Source organism: Gekko japonicus, unplaced genomic scaffold (assembly GCF_001447785.1).
Source record: "Gekko japonicus isolate JY-2015 unplaced genomic scaffold, Gekko_japonicus_V1.1 scaffold1973, whole genome shotgun sequence".
NCBI classification, from domain to species: domain Eukaryota; kingdom Metazoa; phylum Chordata; class Lepidosauria; order Squamata; family Gekkonidae; genus Gekko; species Gekko japonicus.
In genome coordinates this window covers 326,599-340,620 of record NW_015164250.1, presented here as the reverse complement: position 1 = coordinate 340,620, position 14,022 = coordinate 326,599, and the positions used below count along the sequence as shown (strand labels likewise).

General features: G+C 45.2%; 1 protein-coding gene across 2 annotated transcripts in view; it reads right to left on the bottom strand.

The window, feature by feature from the left end:
- Window positions 1-779: 779 nt before the first annotated feature.
- The window catches only part of LOC107108251 (early activation antigen CD69-like), a 24,171-nt gene continuing 10,928 nt past the window's right edge, over window positions 780-14,022 (bottom strand). For both annotated transcript variants that reach the window (XM_015408662.1, XM_015408661.1), the window contains 7 exons: window positions 12,376-12,398; window positions 11,945-12,012; window positions 10,032-10,127; window positions 8,688-8,792; window positions 5,711-5,889; window positions 3,509-3,612; window positions 780-1,177 (listed from right to left, as the gene is read on the bottom strand). In XM_015408662.1, coding sequence (XP_015264148.1) covers window positions 1,036-1,177; window positions 3,509-3,612; window positions 5,711-5,889; window positions 8,688-8,792; window positions 10,032-10,127; window positions 11,945-12,012; window positions 12,376-12,398 — 717 coding nt within the window. In that variant the 3' untranslated portion in view covers window positions 780-1,035. The remainder of the gene's footprint in view (window positions 1,178-3,508; window positions 3,613-5,710; window positions 5,890-8,687; window positions 8,793-10,031; window positions 10,128-11,944; window positions 12,013-12,375; window positions 12,399-14,022) is intronic.

The window sequence follows — 14,022 nt, the reverse complement described above, 5'->3', positions numbered from 1 at the left end:
TACATACAATGACTGCAGGATAGAGAGGCCATGGTTTTACTTCCACCCGCACGTTTAGTGGAAGATGTTGCTATCTGCCTTCCATCTCAGTATGCTACCAATACCTGAGCCTTAAGAAAACCAGAGGCCTCATGATGACAAAATCCAAAACCTTTAGGTTAGGCCCTGAACAATCAGAAGGCCTCAAATATTATGAGTCTGAATCATGAAGTTTTTAAAAATGAAAGGCTTGTTTCAGTTGCCATATGATTTTTCAGTCTTTCAGTTACATCTTAGGTTGTGTTCTCAGGGATTTTGTCACAACTCTGGGAATGCGAAACTTGCCAATTTTTTTCCATCCAAAAGGAAAGCTGAGGCTGTTGGCTTAATTAAATCATCGCAGGATACCCTTCATCCATTCAGCAGGTATCTACGATTGTGCCCTAAATTTGCGCTATAATAGCAAGAACAACACCCTAGTTTTAGGGTGTTCTCTACAAAAGTAGGAGCTGCGGTGGCTCAAGTGGTTAAGACGCTGAACTGCAGGCTGTGGAAGGTCGGTAGTTCAGCCGTTCGAGACCCGAGTGTGCCGCATGATGGAGTGGGCTCCCGTCTCTAGTTCCCGCTCCTGCCAACCTAGCAGTTCAAAAGCAAGAAATTGCAAGTAGATAAATAGGTACCGCTTCGGTGGGAAGGGAGCAGCGTTCTGTGCGCCTTGGTGTTTAGTCATGCTGGCCACATGACCACGGAAACGTCTTCGGACAGCGCTGGCTCTTCGGCTTTGAAACGGAGATGAGCACCGCAACCCTAGAGTCAGATTCGACTGGCTTTCGAGCAAGGGAACCTTTACCTTTACCTTTACAATACTGTATGCCTGATTTTTAACCTGCTGGCTCTGGAAGTCATACTATAAGAAAGCTTGGGCAGTAAGGATACCCAGTGGCTTGGGCAAGGGATGCCCCCCTAAGAGACTGGGGGCTAACATGCACGCAAGTGGCAGCTCATAGCTTGGGAAAGCACTGATAGCTCCTTTGGAAAAGCTCAGTCCTGAAGCTTTCATGTCCCCTTGCAGTGGCCTGGGCTTCCTTCTTGTCTTGCTCTCTGGCTGCACAGCCATTTCTTCTCAAGGGAACAGTCAGCGCTGCTCACAACTCCGTTGTTTAGATAAGCACACTGCCCTTCGCCTTCCACTTCAAAGCTGCAAGAGAAGAACAATAAAAGGGGCTAGTTCGCATATGGACACTGACGTGTTTGTTTCTAATATTTTTGCCTTTCCTTTCTTACAGATGCAGTCCAGGTGAAGTATATTGAAGGAATCACACGAGACCGCTCTCTTGAGGGTCGAGAAATCTGTCTGCCTTTCAAGGCAGCAATAGTTTATTTTATACACACTCTGCCCCCCCCCCACCATGAGGTGAGGCTGGGGCTTGCACATACAGAAACAGGGGAAAACAGATACTTTAGGGAGGATGTCTTAAGGATGCTTACATAGTACAATAATTAACGAGCTACCCTTAGCTTTAAAATGCCCATAGGTACAGGATGTGCAAAGGTCAGGACTCTTAGTAGATCAGAGTCACTGATCAATCCAGATGTTTAGAGTCTGGAAATGTGGGCCCGAATCAGGACAGGTGTGCCTTATCGCTGACCCTTGCCCACAGTATATGAAACTAAAAAGAATGGAAACAGACCCAATAAAACTTTCTAAAACTAAAAGGAACTAGGAAAAAAACACTACTAAAACGGCCTGAGATCTCTACAGATCTAACAGCCACGTGTAGCCCCACTGTGTGGACCAAACAATCTGTACAATGGGGCCACCCGGGGCTATGGTAAAGATTGTTGCAAAAGAAGAAGAAGAAGAAGAAGAGATTGGTTTTATACCCTGCCCTTCACTAGGAGTCTCAGAGCAGCTTACAAACTCCTTTCCCTTCCCCTCCCCACAATAGACACCCTGTGAGGTAGGTGAGGCTGAGAGAGCTCTGACAGAAACTGCTCTTTTTCAAGAACAGCTCTGACAGAACTAAGACTTGCCCAAGGTCATCCAGCACCTGCAAGTGGAGGAGTGGGGAATCAAACCTGGTTCTCCTAGATTAGAGTCTGTGCACTTAACCACGACACCAAACTGACTCTCAAAACTGGGGGGGGGGGCGCTCAGGTTTTCTGGGGGGGAAATAAAATTTTTAAAAGGAGGGGGGAAAGTAGGAAAAAAACTCATGAGAAGATCTAGTGAGCTTTAGGCACAAACAAGCCAATGCCTTGCATGCAATGTGCCAGGGAAGTCGAGGAAGGGTTTGGATCCCTGTCCTGAGCACTGGGCGAGATGGCAACTAATGCTGCAGTGAGCTGGAAGGTAAGTGGGAGAATCCCTGGGAGTCGCACGCTGGGGAATAAGAGAGGGAGACACAGAAGGAGAAAGTGGCAGCTGATGAGAGAGGAATCCAGAGGTGGCAACAGTGGAAAGGCAAGAAGGGAGTGCGGAATGGAGCTGGAGGTGATGAGATAGGAGGGGACAGGAAGAGAGGGAAGGAGGTGGAACATGACGGAGGTGGGAAGAAGCAGAGATGGAACAAGGAGACATGGAGGGAAAGCAGGACCAAAGAAAGTAGAGAAGCACCGGGTCGCAAGGGTGAGTGGAGCCAGTGGGGATGTAAGAACTGGCACCTTCGGTGAGGTGCCAGAAGTAAGGCTGTGTGGTGCTCCCAGCTACAGTCTATCACCCTCACTGATTTGGATGGGAGGGGAGGCATTGATGGCAACGTTCTAGGAATTTCCCCCAAACACCACCATAGAGATTGGGAGACTTCCTAGAGTGGCACAGAGGAAGTGATGACATACCCCCAAACTCCAGCCTCCTCAGGCATCCCCTAAAAATCTCTCAGCATTTGCTATAGCAGGGCTGGCAGCCCTAGCCAGAAGCCACCTTTTTGTATCTGTGATCGGATATGAACTAAAGCAAAGTTGATTTAAGCCTTCATGTGTGAAAACATCCTCAGGAGTGCCTGTGGATGTGGTTTCTTTAACATACAAAATTGTCTGAAGCAAGTTTAAAAAAGAAGAAGAGGAGGTGCCGGAACTCTCAAGAGGGAAATGAGGTTTTCGGTCTGTATACTGAACACTCGTGAACGTTTAAAACATTTTAAAAATAATTTTGTTGAAGACGTTCCAGAACTCCATTCCAGCATGCTCCCCCAGAAAAAAAGCCCTGAATAGACAAAAATTAGAGTCCGGTGTGGCACCTTTAAGACCAACAAAGTTTTATTCAAGGTATGAACTGTCATGTGCACACATACTTCCTCAGATATATCTTCAGATTATGTCAAATCAGAGATATCTTCAGATTATATCTGGAAAAGTGTGCATGCACACAAACGCTCATACTTTGAATGAAACTTTGTTGGTCTTAATGGTGCTAGTGGACTCAAACTTTGTTCTTTTGCTTCAGACCAACATGGCTACCCCACCTGGATCTACCTTCATACAAAATGAGAGAGAGGGAGACACTTGAGTTAAGGAAATAGGAACTCACTGGTTGTTGAAGGAGGTACCGTCAGGCCATTTCCAGCTCTTGCCTGGTTCTCTGAGGAGGCCCACCCAGTGGTTGAAGGATCCTTTGTGAGGCACGGCAGAATCCTGATTAAAAAGAAAAACTGGTTTTCAGAAGGAGGAGGGCTTTCCCATGTAAGGATGCCAACTGATTTGAAGAATATTTTTTTCAACCTCTGACCAACTGGCAGAATTTTGTGTATAAAAGCCAAGATTTTCAACTGGCTTCACACCTTTTTTGGGGGGCGGGGGGAGTAAATGTGCATGGTCATTAGCATAAATTTCACACCGTGCACATGCTTGACCAGTCCGGTCCGTTGTATCCATCTGCACCAGCCCCAGAGTCAAGCAGAAAGCTTTTGCAATTAGTTCCACACCTGCCAAAGTCCCCTGTCCCCGGACTTGTCCTAAGTTTCACCCTTTGTTCCTAGCCTGGACAAAATCTGCAATCTTATGCACGTTATAAAGCCTAATGAGGTGTGGCCTATTATGCTAATGTGTTCCTGCTGGGCGTGGCCAACTTGGGAGCCAGCCGGAACTCCGTTCCTGTGTGTTCCTGCCCAAAAATAGCCCTGGTTCCACTCCTGCCAAAGTCCCCTGTCCCCTGACTTGTCCTAAGTTTCACCCTTTGTTCCTAGCCTGGACAAAATCTGCAATCTTATGCACGTTATAAAGGCGAGGCCTGATATCGGATAACACGAGAGGCAAACTGCAGCAGCCAGTGCTGTCTATCCTACTTGACTGCATCATGACCCACACCTCCTTCCTTTTGAGCCACAGGAAGTTAGGTGAGGTGACCATCTTGGGTGGCAAATTTCAGGTTCCATCAAGGATGGCAAAATGAGAGAACTGACCTGACCGGACCAACAGGGAGCTCTCCTGCTCAAGCTCCACTTAGGGTTGCCAGGTCCTACCTGGCTGCCGGTGGGGGGATCCTGCCTCTCATCTGGGATCTTTGTGTGTGTGCCACGATGACATCCCTCAGAAGCGATGTCATCATGTCAGGGACGTGCTGCTCTAGTTTTTGGGCAAAACTCTATGGTTTTTGCCTTCAAAACCATAGAGTTTGCACAAAAACTAGAGCAGCACCCCGATATCCCTGATGTGATGATGCCACTTCCTGGTGATGTCATCATGACAGGAATATTGCAGAGCAACATGCCTGTTCAGGGGTGGGGCTTCCCCACCAACCAGCTGGCCAGTGGCAGGCTGGAGCCCCGAAATTGGAGGGAAACCCACCCGGACTGGGGGTCTGGCAACCCTAGTTCCATTGGAATGGAGCTCCACATGACTCAACATGGCTTCTGTACTCTACAGAAGCCATGCTGAGTCATGTGGAGCTCTATTCCAGTGGAACTAAAGTTGCCAGACCCCTGATTTTGGGGCTCCAGCCCATTCAACTGATAGACACCATAAGTAGATGAACATTTTGGTGAACGTTGTCAATCATCCCAGGGCTGCTTACCCGGAATGCAGGAGAGCAGAAATTCTTCAGTTAGGAATTGGATAGAATTTTCACTAAATTCAAGGAAGAGAGTATTGTGAGGGAGGTACTGATAGTAAAAGGTAAAGGTTCCCTTGCCCACCCGGACTGGGGGTCTGGCAACCCTAGTTCCACTGGAATGGAGCTCCACATGACTCAACATGGCTTCTGTACTCTACAGAAGCCATGCTGAGTCACGTGGAGCTCCATTCCAGTGGAACTAGGGTTGCCAGACCCCTGATTTCGGGGCTCCAGCCCATTCAACTGATAGACACCATAAGTAGATGAACATTTTGGTGAACGTTGTCAATCATCCTAGGGCTGCTCACCCGGAATGCAGGAGAGCAGCAATTCAGTGAGGAATTGGATAGAATTTTCACTAAATGAACATTCAAGGAAGAGAGCATTGTGGGGGAGGTACTGATAGTACATGGTCACATTAAAAAAAACCCACTAACATTCATACTAAAAAAAAAGAACCTCAAGAACCATCTGTGGACAGGATATTCTGCGCAAGCTCGTTTGCAGCACAGTCAGGTACAAAACCACATGCACAACAGCTGAAAGGCATTTTGCAACCTGAAATACAGCTGCCCACGCACTTTATTCAAAAGAAATCATGAGCTCACACCCAAACTCGTACAATGTCGGTGTGGCAGCCACGTTGTAGAGGCTGTGTTTAGTAGCCGCTCTTTCTCTTACCAGTTTCTCTAAGTCATCAATCACCGCCAAGGAGGCCCCAAGAGAAGAGCAGTGCTGCTGGCCGGCTTCCCAGGCCCCTTCCAGATCCAAGAAGTGAAAGCAGCTCCCTTGGGTCATGATCCAGCCATGTGGGCAACAAGGGGCGGCAGTGACGGAGGACGGCAAATGGGGTTTAGCCACTGACAACAAGAACCATCATTGTTTTATGGGTTACATTGGTACTCTCCATCCTTTCCTCAAGGGGCTTGGGATGGAAATGGACATTATAGAATGGGCAAAAGGGCTGCCACTCAACATCTCTGAACTCGCTCCCTCGCAGTGTCTAGTTCGGAGGATGGCAAATTATGGCCCAAGATAGGGTTGCCAACTTTGGGTTGGGAAATTCCTGTAGATTTGGGGGGTAGAACCTAAGGAGGGTGGGAGGGATCTCAGTGGGGTATACTACAGTAGCATTCACCCTCCAGAGCAGCCATTTTGTCCCGGAGAACTGATCTCTGTCACCTGCAGAGTGGAAGCACAGTGGAAGCACAGAAACCCATCTGTTTCAAAAGGCCAGCTTCCCAAATCCTGGCCATACCACTCGGCAGAATAGGTGACAGATTTTGCATGCCAATCAAAGGCAGAACGTTGCCCCCACCCTTTTAAAAGCAATTTTAAAAAACGAATCTTGTACGTCGACATACTTAGTAAGCCATTGTAAAATAGATTTTATTTTTTAGTGTGCTAGTAACGGAAGGGGGAATGCAAGGTATAATAATGAACTTAATAGTGTTCTTTGTGTAACTACATGGCAGCTTGACTTTAAAATATATTTATACCTGAATTGGCACATATATTTAAAGAATGTTATATAAAAAGAACAAATAAAAGAAAATATTTTCATTGGACATCAGCCCACTACCCATCTGAGGGACCAGATGTTTCTTATTTTATTGTCTTGCTCCTCCTTGAGCTAAACAACCTCATCTAGTTCCAGATAAATGTGAGCCAACTGTTGCCCTTCCTCAAAGAATTATTTGCATACCATGATTTCATTGGTTATAACTGGGCCAGCATTTAAGATGTTCTCCTTGCAGAACCAATCTGAATGTTTCCCTCTCACGCCAATATTGATTCACAATGAGAAATGTTGAGATTGTGAAATCAACTGTTTTCCAAAGTTGTTATGTTGGGGTGGGGGAATGTCATAGCAACAGGCCGTTTCTGTGGACAATACTGAAACTGATACCACCACCACCACCCCTGAGTGCTTGTCACAAAAGAATAACAAAAAGAAAGGCACAACTTGAAAATTATACACAGTCGTTTTGGGTTCGAGGGTTAGAAAAACTCAGATCAGTCATTGCCTTTGTGAAAGGCTGGAAGCGAGTATGAAATGTCAGCCAGATAAGTGTGTGTGCACAAGGATGTAGGAAACAACAGTTTGTTGTTGCTTTTGCTGTCAAGTCACAGATGAGTTGTTATGGCAACCCCTGGGGTGGTTTTCAAGGCAACAGACATTCAGAGGTGGTTTGCCAGCGCCTGCCTCTGCATCACAACCCTGGTATTCCTTGGTAGTCTCCCATCCAAATACTAGCCAGGGCCGACACTGCTTAGTTTCTGAGATCTGATAATATCAGGATAGTCTGGGCAATCCATGTCAGGGCAGGAAACAATAGTACACCCTGCTGGGACATATGAAAACATGCTCATCTTAGGAACAGTGGTTCCAAATAGCCACACCTGTGGGCTTTCACACTTGACGGTATAAATAATCAGGTACAAATTCACCCTAAATATTAACTGTCAGTTGCAGGCATTGGAAGAATAGGTGACAGATTTTGCATGCCAATCAAAGGCAGAACGTTGCCCCCCCCCTTTTAAGCAATTTTTAAAATGAATCTTGTACGTCGACATACTTAGCAAGCCATTGTAAAATAGATTTTATTTTTTAGTGTGCTAGTAACGGAAGGGGGAATGCAAGGTATAATAATGAACTTAATAGTGTTCTTTGTGTAACTACATGGCAGCTTGACTTTAAAATATATTTATACCTGAATTGGCACATATATTTAAAGAACGTTATATAAAAAGAACAAATAAAAGAAAATATTTTCATTGGACATCAGCCCACTACCCATCTGAGGGACCAGATGTTTCTTATTTTCTTGCTCCTCCTTGAGCTAAACAACCTCATCTAGTTCCAGATAAATGTGAGCCAACTGTTGCCCTTCCTCAAAGAATTATTTGCATACCATGATTTCATTGGTTATAATTGGGCCAACATTTAAGATGTTCTCCTTGCAGAACCAATCTGAATGTTTCCCTCTCACGCCAATATTGATTCACAATGAGAAATGTTGAGATTGTGAAATCAACTGTTTTCCAAAGTTGTTATGTTGGGGTGGGGGAATGTCATAGCAACAGGCCGTTTCTGTGGACAATACTGAAACTGATACTACCACCAGCACCCCTGAGTGCTTGTCACAAAAGAACAACAAAATGAAAGGCACAACTTGAGAATTATACAAAGTCGTTTTGGGTTCGAGGGTTAGAAAAACTCAGATCAGTCATTGCCTTTGTGAAAGGCTGGAAGCGAGTATTAAATGTCAGCCAGATAAGTGTGTGTGCACAAGGATGTAGGAAACAACAGTTTGTTGTTGCTTTTGCTGTCAAGTCACAGATGAGTTGTTATGGCAACCCCTGGGGTGGTTTTCAAGGCAACAGACATTCAGAGGTGGTTTGCCAGCGCCTGCCTCTGCATCACAACCCTGGTATTCCTTGGTAGTCTCCCATCCAAATACTAGCCAGGGCCGACACTGCTTAGTTTCTGAGATCTGATGATATCAGGCTAGTCTGGGCAATCCATGTCAGGGCAGGAAACAATAGTACACCCTGCTGGGACATATGAAAACATGCTCATCTTAGGATTCGGGGGGGGAGGGGGGGAAACTGAATTTCTAACATGGTTTTTCACTCTACATTAATTTCCACTCACTTGTAAAAACAAAGACAGTCGTTATCAAGCCCACGATCTGGATGGTGAATACAACCAGAACAATCCACGTGATAGAGTTTTGGACCCTGGAGTTTGACTGCGCACCTGCAGGGTTAACATGGAAGACAATTAAAATCAGCTTTTCCTGTTTATTTCCATCCCACTCTTCCTTTAAGGAGATCTGGTCCCTTGTTTATTCTCACTGTGACCGTGCGAGGCAGGCTATGTTGCCCTCAAACTAAGACTAGAACCCTGGCCACTCCCCACACTGGCTAGTAATTAATTGGCAGGGTGCTTTGGAGTACCAGAACTACAAAGAGCCCATATGACTAGATGGAATCTTGTAGAATGATCTGTCTCATTCACTGATATGAAGAGCTCTGGACAAGTACAGACCCTGAACCATCATCACATATTAGATAAGGCCCAAAGGCTCGGGAGATGGGAGGTAGGGTTGCCAGATCCAGGTTGGAGAATTCCTGGCGATGTGGGGCTGGAACGTCAGGAGGACAGGGACCTCAGTGGGGTACAATACCACAGAGTCCACCCTCCCAAAGCAGCCATTTTCTCCAGGGGAACTGATCTCTGTCATCTGGAGATGAGCTGTAATTCCGGGAGATCCCCAGGTTTCACCTGGAGGCTGTCATCCCTACCTATGCTGTTCAGGGCTGTACCTGGACACAGGAAGTCAATTATTAGCTATGACTTAGGGAGATCTGCAGGAGCATTGGTTACTTTCCCATGAAGTTGCAAATGACTGGAGTGAGTGTGGCTATGATACTACACAGTCAGCATGGCATAGTGGTTAGTATGTCATACTAGAATCTGGGAGACTCTGGTTCAGATACCTACTCTGCCACAGAAGTTCCCTGGATGACCTTGGGCCAGTCACTGTCTCTCAGTCTAACCCACCTCACAGGGTTAGGTTGTGCTGATAAAAACGGAGGAAAGGGGAATGTTGGGAGCTACTTGGGAGAAAAGCAAGGACTAAATGTTTCAAAAATATATACATTAGGTGTGAAATATGGGGAATAAGCACTCTGCACCTGCAGCAGAATCTGCTGTAGGAGTATTTTTGTATCTGAGGCTAAAATGGCCTTGAAGCCTCTTTTGGTCTATTTATTTGGAAGCTGATGGGCACAGGTTGCAATAAAAAACGAAAGGTTCTCACCAACACAAGTATTGTCAACTGATTTAGGCAGGAACCTCTTTAAGGCCTCACATACAAAGAAATGTTCCACACCAAGTTTTCCCCAGCTGTATTCAGTTTGCCGACATCCCAAGGACATCTGGCTAGGCCTTTGATCTGATCCAGGCCTTATGCTCCTGAGAAGCTCAGTTTACCTGTCTCCTTGCTTTCGCTGAAGTTGAAGTCAACCCACTGCTCAATCAGCATCAGCTCATCCGTATGGTCCTTCTCATTCCCACTGGATGTCTCTCCTTTAAAGGACAGCCACAAGTGACCATGGATTCCACAGAAAGTTTACATGAAACTAAACTGAGTAGTCGTGAGAAAGAATGCTGGGGGGGGGGATCTTTGGGGGTTAAACAGTACTGTTTGGAGACTGGGCTTTGTCCACTGTTGGCATTCAGTGGGTCAGTGGGGGGGGGACAGGAGGAGTGAAACATGGCATCCATCAACACTTCCAAATCACTTCCAGCTGAATAACAGGAAGTGACATCACCGCACTGCAGAATGCTCTAGGAGTCAACCAAAACTAGAAATCTTGGACTGTCCCATAGCTCAGAGACATCACTTACAGTTATGCAGCTGGAAGTGATGTTGTGGCACCGATGGATGCCATTTTGGTAGGCCCACCCCCCACATTTTCATGGATGATAATCCTACTGGAGACTGCTGCAGCTTTGGAGATGCCCTTCTTGCTATGCTAGCCTACCTTCTCAATGTGTACCTATGGAAATACATGGATATGGTAACTCATATTTGCTTCATTCAGCTTGGGGCCACATGCACAAGGAAGTAGGTTTTAACACAGATATCCTTAGCTGGCTGTGGAACTGCATGCACTCAAGCAGCCAGGCCTGTGCAAGGGTAGCTCCAAAATGTATTGAATCCCCTTGATCAGCTGTTTGGCAGGAGTGGAAATGGCTGGATTCAATTCCCCTCTCCCCCTCCTCCAAGCAATCGATCAGTACAATGTTAGCTTTCTTCTAAGAGCCACACGTATACAGTCTTGGTTGTTCTTGTTGCACACTATGGGACAAACGCTCTGTGTTCAAAAAGGAAACATATTCTGTCAGGTTGCCTTGGAATTTCCTACCATTTGATGGAATGGGAAAAGTGAAACAATGGAACAACACTAGGTTAGGCATTTCTCCTATTGGTTCACTAGGAACACATGTCTTCTGCCTCTTCGAGCCACTTAATTCGCAGAGCTGATATGTTAGCCCATTTTAACATATTGCCTTCTGAAGTACTTCACAGGAGGTTTCAAAAGATTCCATATGCGCAAAGGGTATGCAACTGTGGCAGGAATGAAGTAGAAAGTATTGAGCATGTTTTTTCTGCCCTGTACTTATTATTCTGATATTCGTATTTTGCAGGGCTTTGTTTGTAGAAAAAGCCCAGCAGGAACTCATTAGCATAATAGACCACACCCAATATCATAAACTCATTAGCATATTAGGCCACACCCCCATGTTACCAGAAGTGTGGTCATCCAGCCACACCCACCTTTTGCTTCTTATTCTGTTTACTTTGTTTATTGTCAAAACCAGGGCTTTTTGTGTAGCAGGAACTTCTTTGCATGTTAGGCCACACACCCCTAATGTAGCCAGTCCTGATGAGTTTCTGCTGTTGAGTGTGGCCTATTATGCTAATTAGTTCCTGCTGGGCGTGGCCAACTCGGGAGCCAGCCGGAACTCCGTTCCTGTGCGTTCCTGCCCACAAATAGCCCTGGTATTTTGTATTTAGATCGGTTATTACTGGATGTAATAGGCCAATCCAATGAACATGACCTTCTATTTTCTTTCCTCCCAAAGTGCTGTAATTGTCGAAATGGTGACAAATTTTCTGTATCTGGCTTCTAAAAGGAGAGATATGTATTAGGATTTCCTTTTCCTCCTGTTTGTTTTCCTTTAGTTTGCTGTGCCAATAAAGGTTGCGTTGTAGTTGTTGAAGCAATGGAACAACGTTATGGTAAATTGTATTATTTACTTCCAAAATGTCTCCTACAATTATGTTTCCAGATGTTACTAGCCCTGCATATATCAGGCATAATGTCACATTTCTATACCTTTCTCTTTGGAGCCAGAAGTTGTGTTTGAGTTTTCAGAAGGGGCCAGCTGTGAATCTTCTTTTTGCCTGCAAAGTAGAAACTCAGAATTCATTTGACAAAATAAAAAACAGTTAAAAATTATTACAGATGGCCATGTCAGTCTGTACTAGCAAAACAAGATCAGATTACAGTGGCACCTTAAAGACCAATAAAGTTTTCCTTGGGGAGTCAAAGCTCATACAGTCAGATGTGAAGTAGTTAAAATGTATAATGCTGCATGTCAACATCTGTATTTTGAAAAGTTATCATGTCACTTCTCTGCTCTGTGCTCTATTTTAAGCATCTGCTTTGTCAGTCATGAGACCTTTATGATGTTTACCTCTACCATCCCTCCCCTCCCCTCCCCAAGAGGGATGCGTCAAAGGTGGCAGAGGAAAAAGGACACTTACCTACTAAGTGAACTTCCAGTCCCCTAGTTTAAAGGGAAAGAAAAAAAACTTTATTTTACTAAAAATCAATTATTCAGAGATAATAAGTAGGAAGAAGAAGAGGAGGAGGAGACTGGATTTATACCCCGCTCTTCACTACCCAAAGGAGTCTCAGAGCGGCTTACAAACTCCTTTCCCTTCCCCTCCCCACAACAGACACCCTGTGAGGTAGGTGGGGCTGAGAGAGCTCTGACAGAAACTGCTCTTTTTCAAGGACAGCTGTGTCAGAACTATGGCTTGCCCAAGGTCATCCAGCAGGTGCAAATAGAGGAGTGGGGAATCAAACCCGGTTCTCCCGAATTAGAGTCCGCGCACTTAACCACCAAACTGGCTCACTTGTATACCCTTATCTGAGAGTAAGCCCCATGAAACAATATGGCACTTAGTTCAAAGTAAAAATGCACAGGATTGGGATGCTACTTGATTAACCATGTGAATTTTAACTGATTAAGAAAATCCAATTAATGAGAATGGTTATAAGGAGCAATGTATGCCTTGTACTATATGAATCCACAAAGAACTCCCTTGAAACAGGCATTCCTGTACGGAAGTAGGAATACCTCTTCTAACAAGGTACCTGTTATCTGTAATTTTGTAACTACTTGAATTAGGATATTTCTTTAATCATCTGTAGCTCAAGTAATAAGGGCACCCCTTCAGTCAGTCAAAATATTTTAAATGAATTAATCTAACTGGTTAACTGACTAAAAGCTCCATCTCTAATACACAATCCTAAGGCTGTATCCAGACTCAATTTTCCTCCATCAGCAAAACATTCTGTCTCCCTGCCTCCCTCTGAAATGCATCGATCCCTCCACAATGCTGCTCCTGGGGAACAAGAGAGCCTCAAGAATGGCACAAGGGGAATAGCCAAGTTTTACAGCTGGAAGGGGAAATTGGCGCAAATTATACCTCCCCTTCTGTTAGTGGAAAATTTAGCCTGGATCCAACCCATAGTGTATAATCACAATCAGGGGTTTTTTTGTAGAAAAAGCCCAGCAGGAACACATTAGCATAACAGGCCACACCCAACAGCAGAAACACATTAGCATATTAGACCACACCCCTGACACCACCGCTCATTAGCATGTTAGGCCACACCCCATGTTGCCACCGCCACCTTTTGCTTCTTATTCTGTTTACTTTGTTTCTTGTCAAAACCCTGGGCTTTTTTTGTAGCAGGAACTTCTTTGCATGTTAGGCCACACACCCCTAATGTAGCCAATCCTAATGAGTTTCTGCTGTTAGGTGTGGCCTATTATGTTAATGAATTCCTGTTTTTTTTTGCCAACTCAGGAGCCAGCCGGAACTCTGTTCCTGTGCGTTCCTGCCCAAAAATAGCCCTGATCATAATATAGAAAAAGAACTCCAAAGAGATGCCTTGATGGCCAGTGAAATTCAGGTGAGTTGTTTACAAGACAGTCTCCCACTGTCACTTCACAGGCCAGTGGGGGGAAAATTGGGATGGGCTTGCCAGCCTAGCACTGATGTCCAATATCACTTGAATATCAGGAGTGACATTATCATGTCGGGGCAACACACTAGGATTGGTGTCAAATTTACAGTTGTCTGGAGATCGGCAAATGGCTCTCCACCGCTCTTGGTACT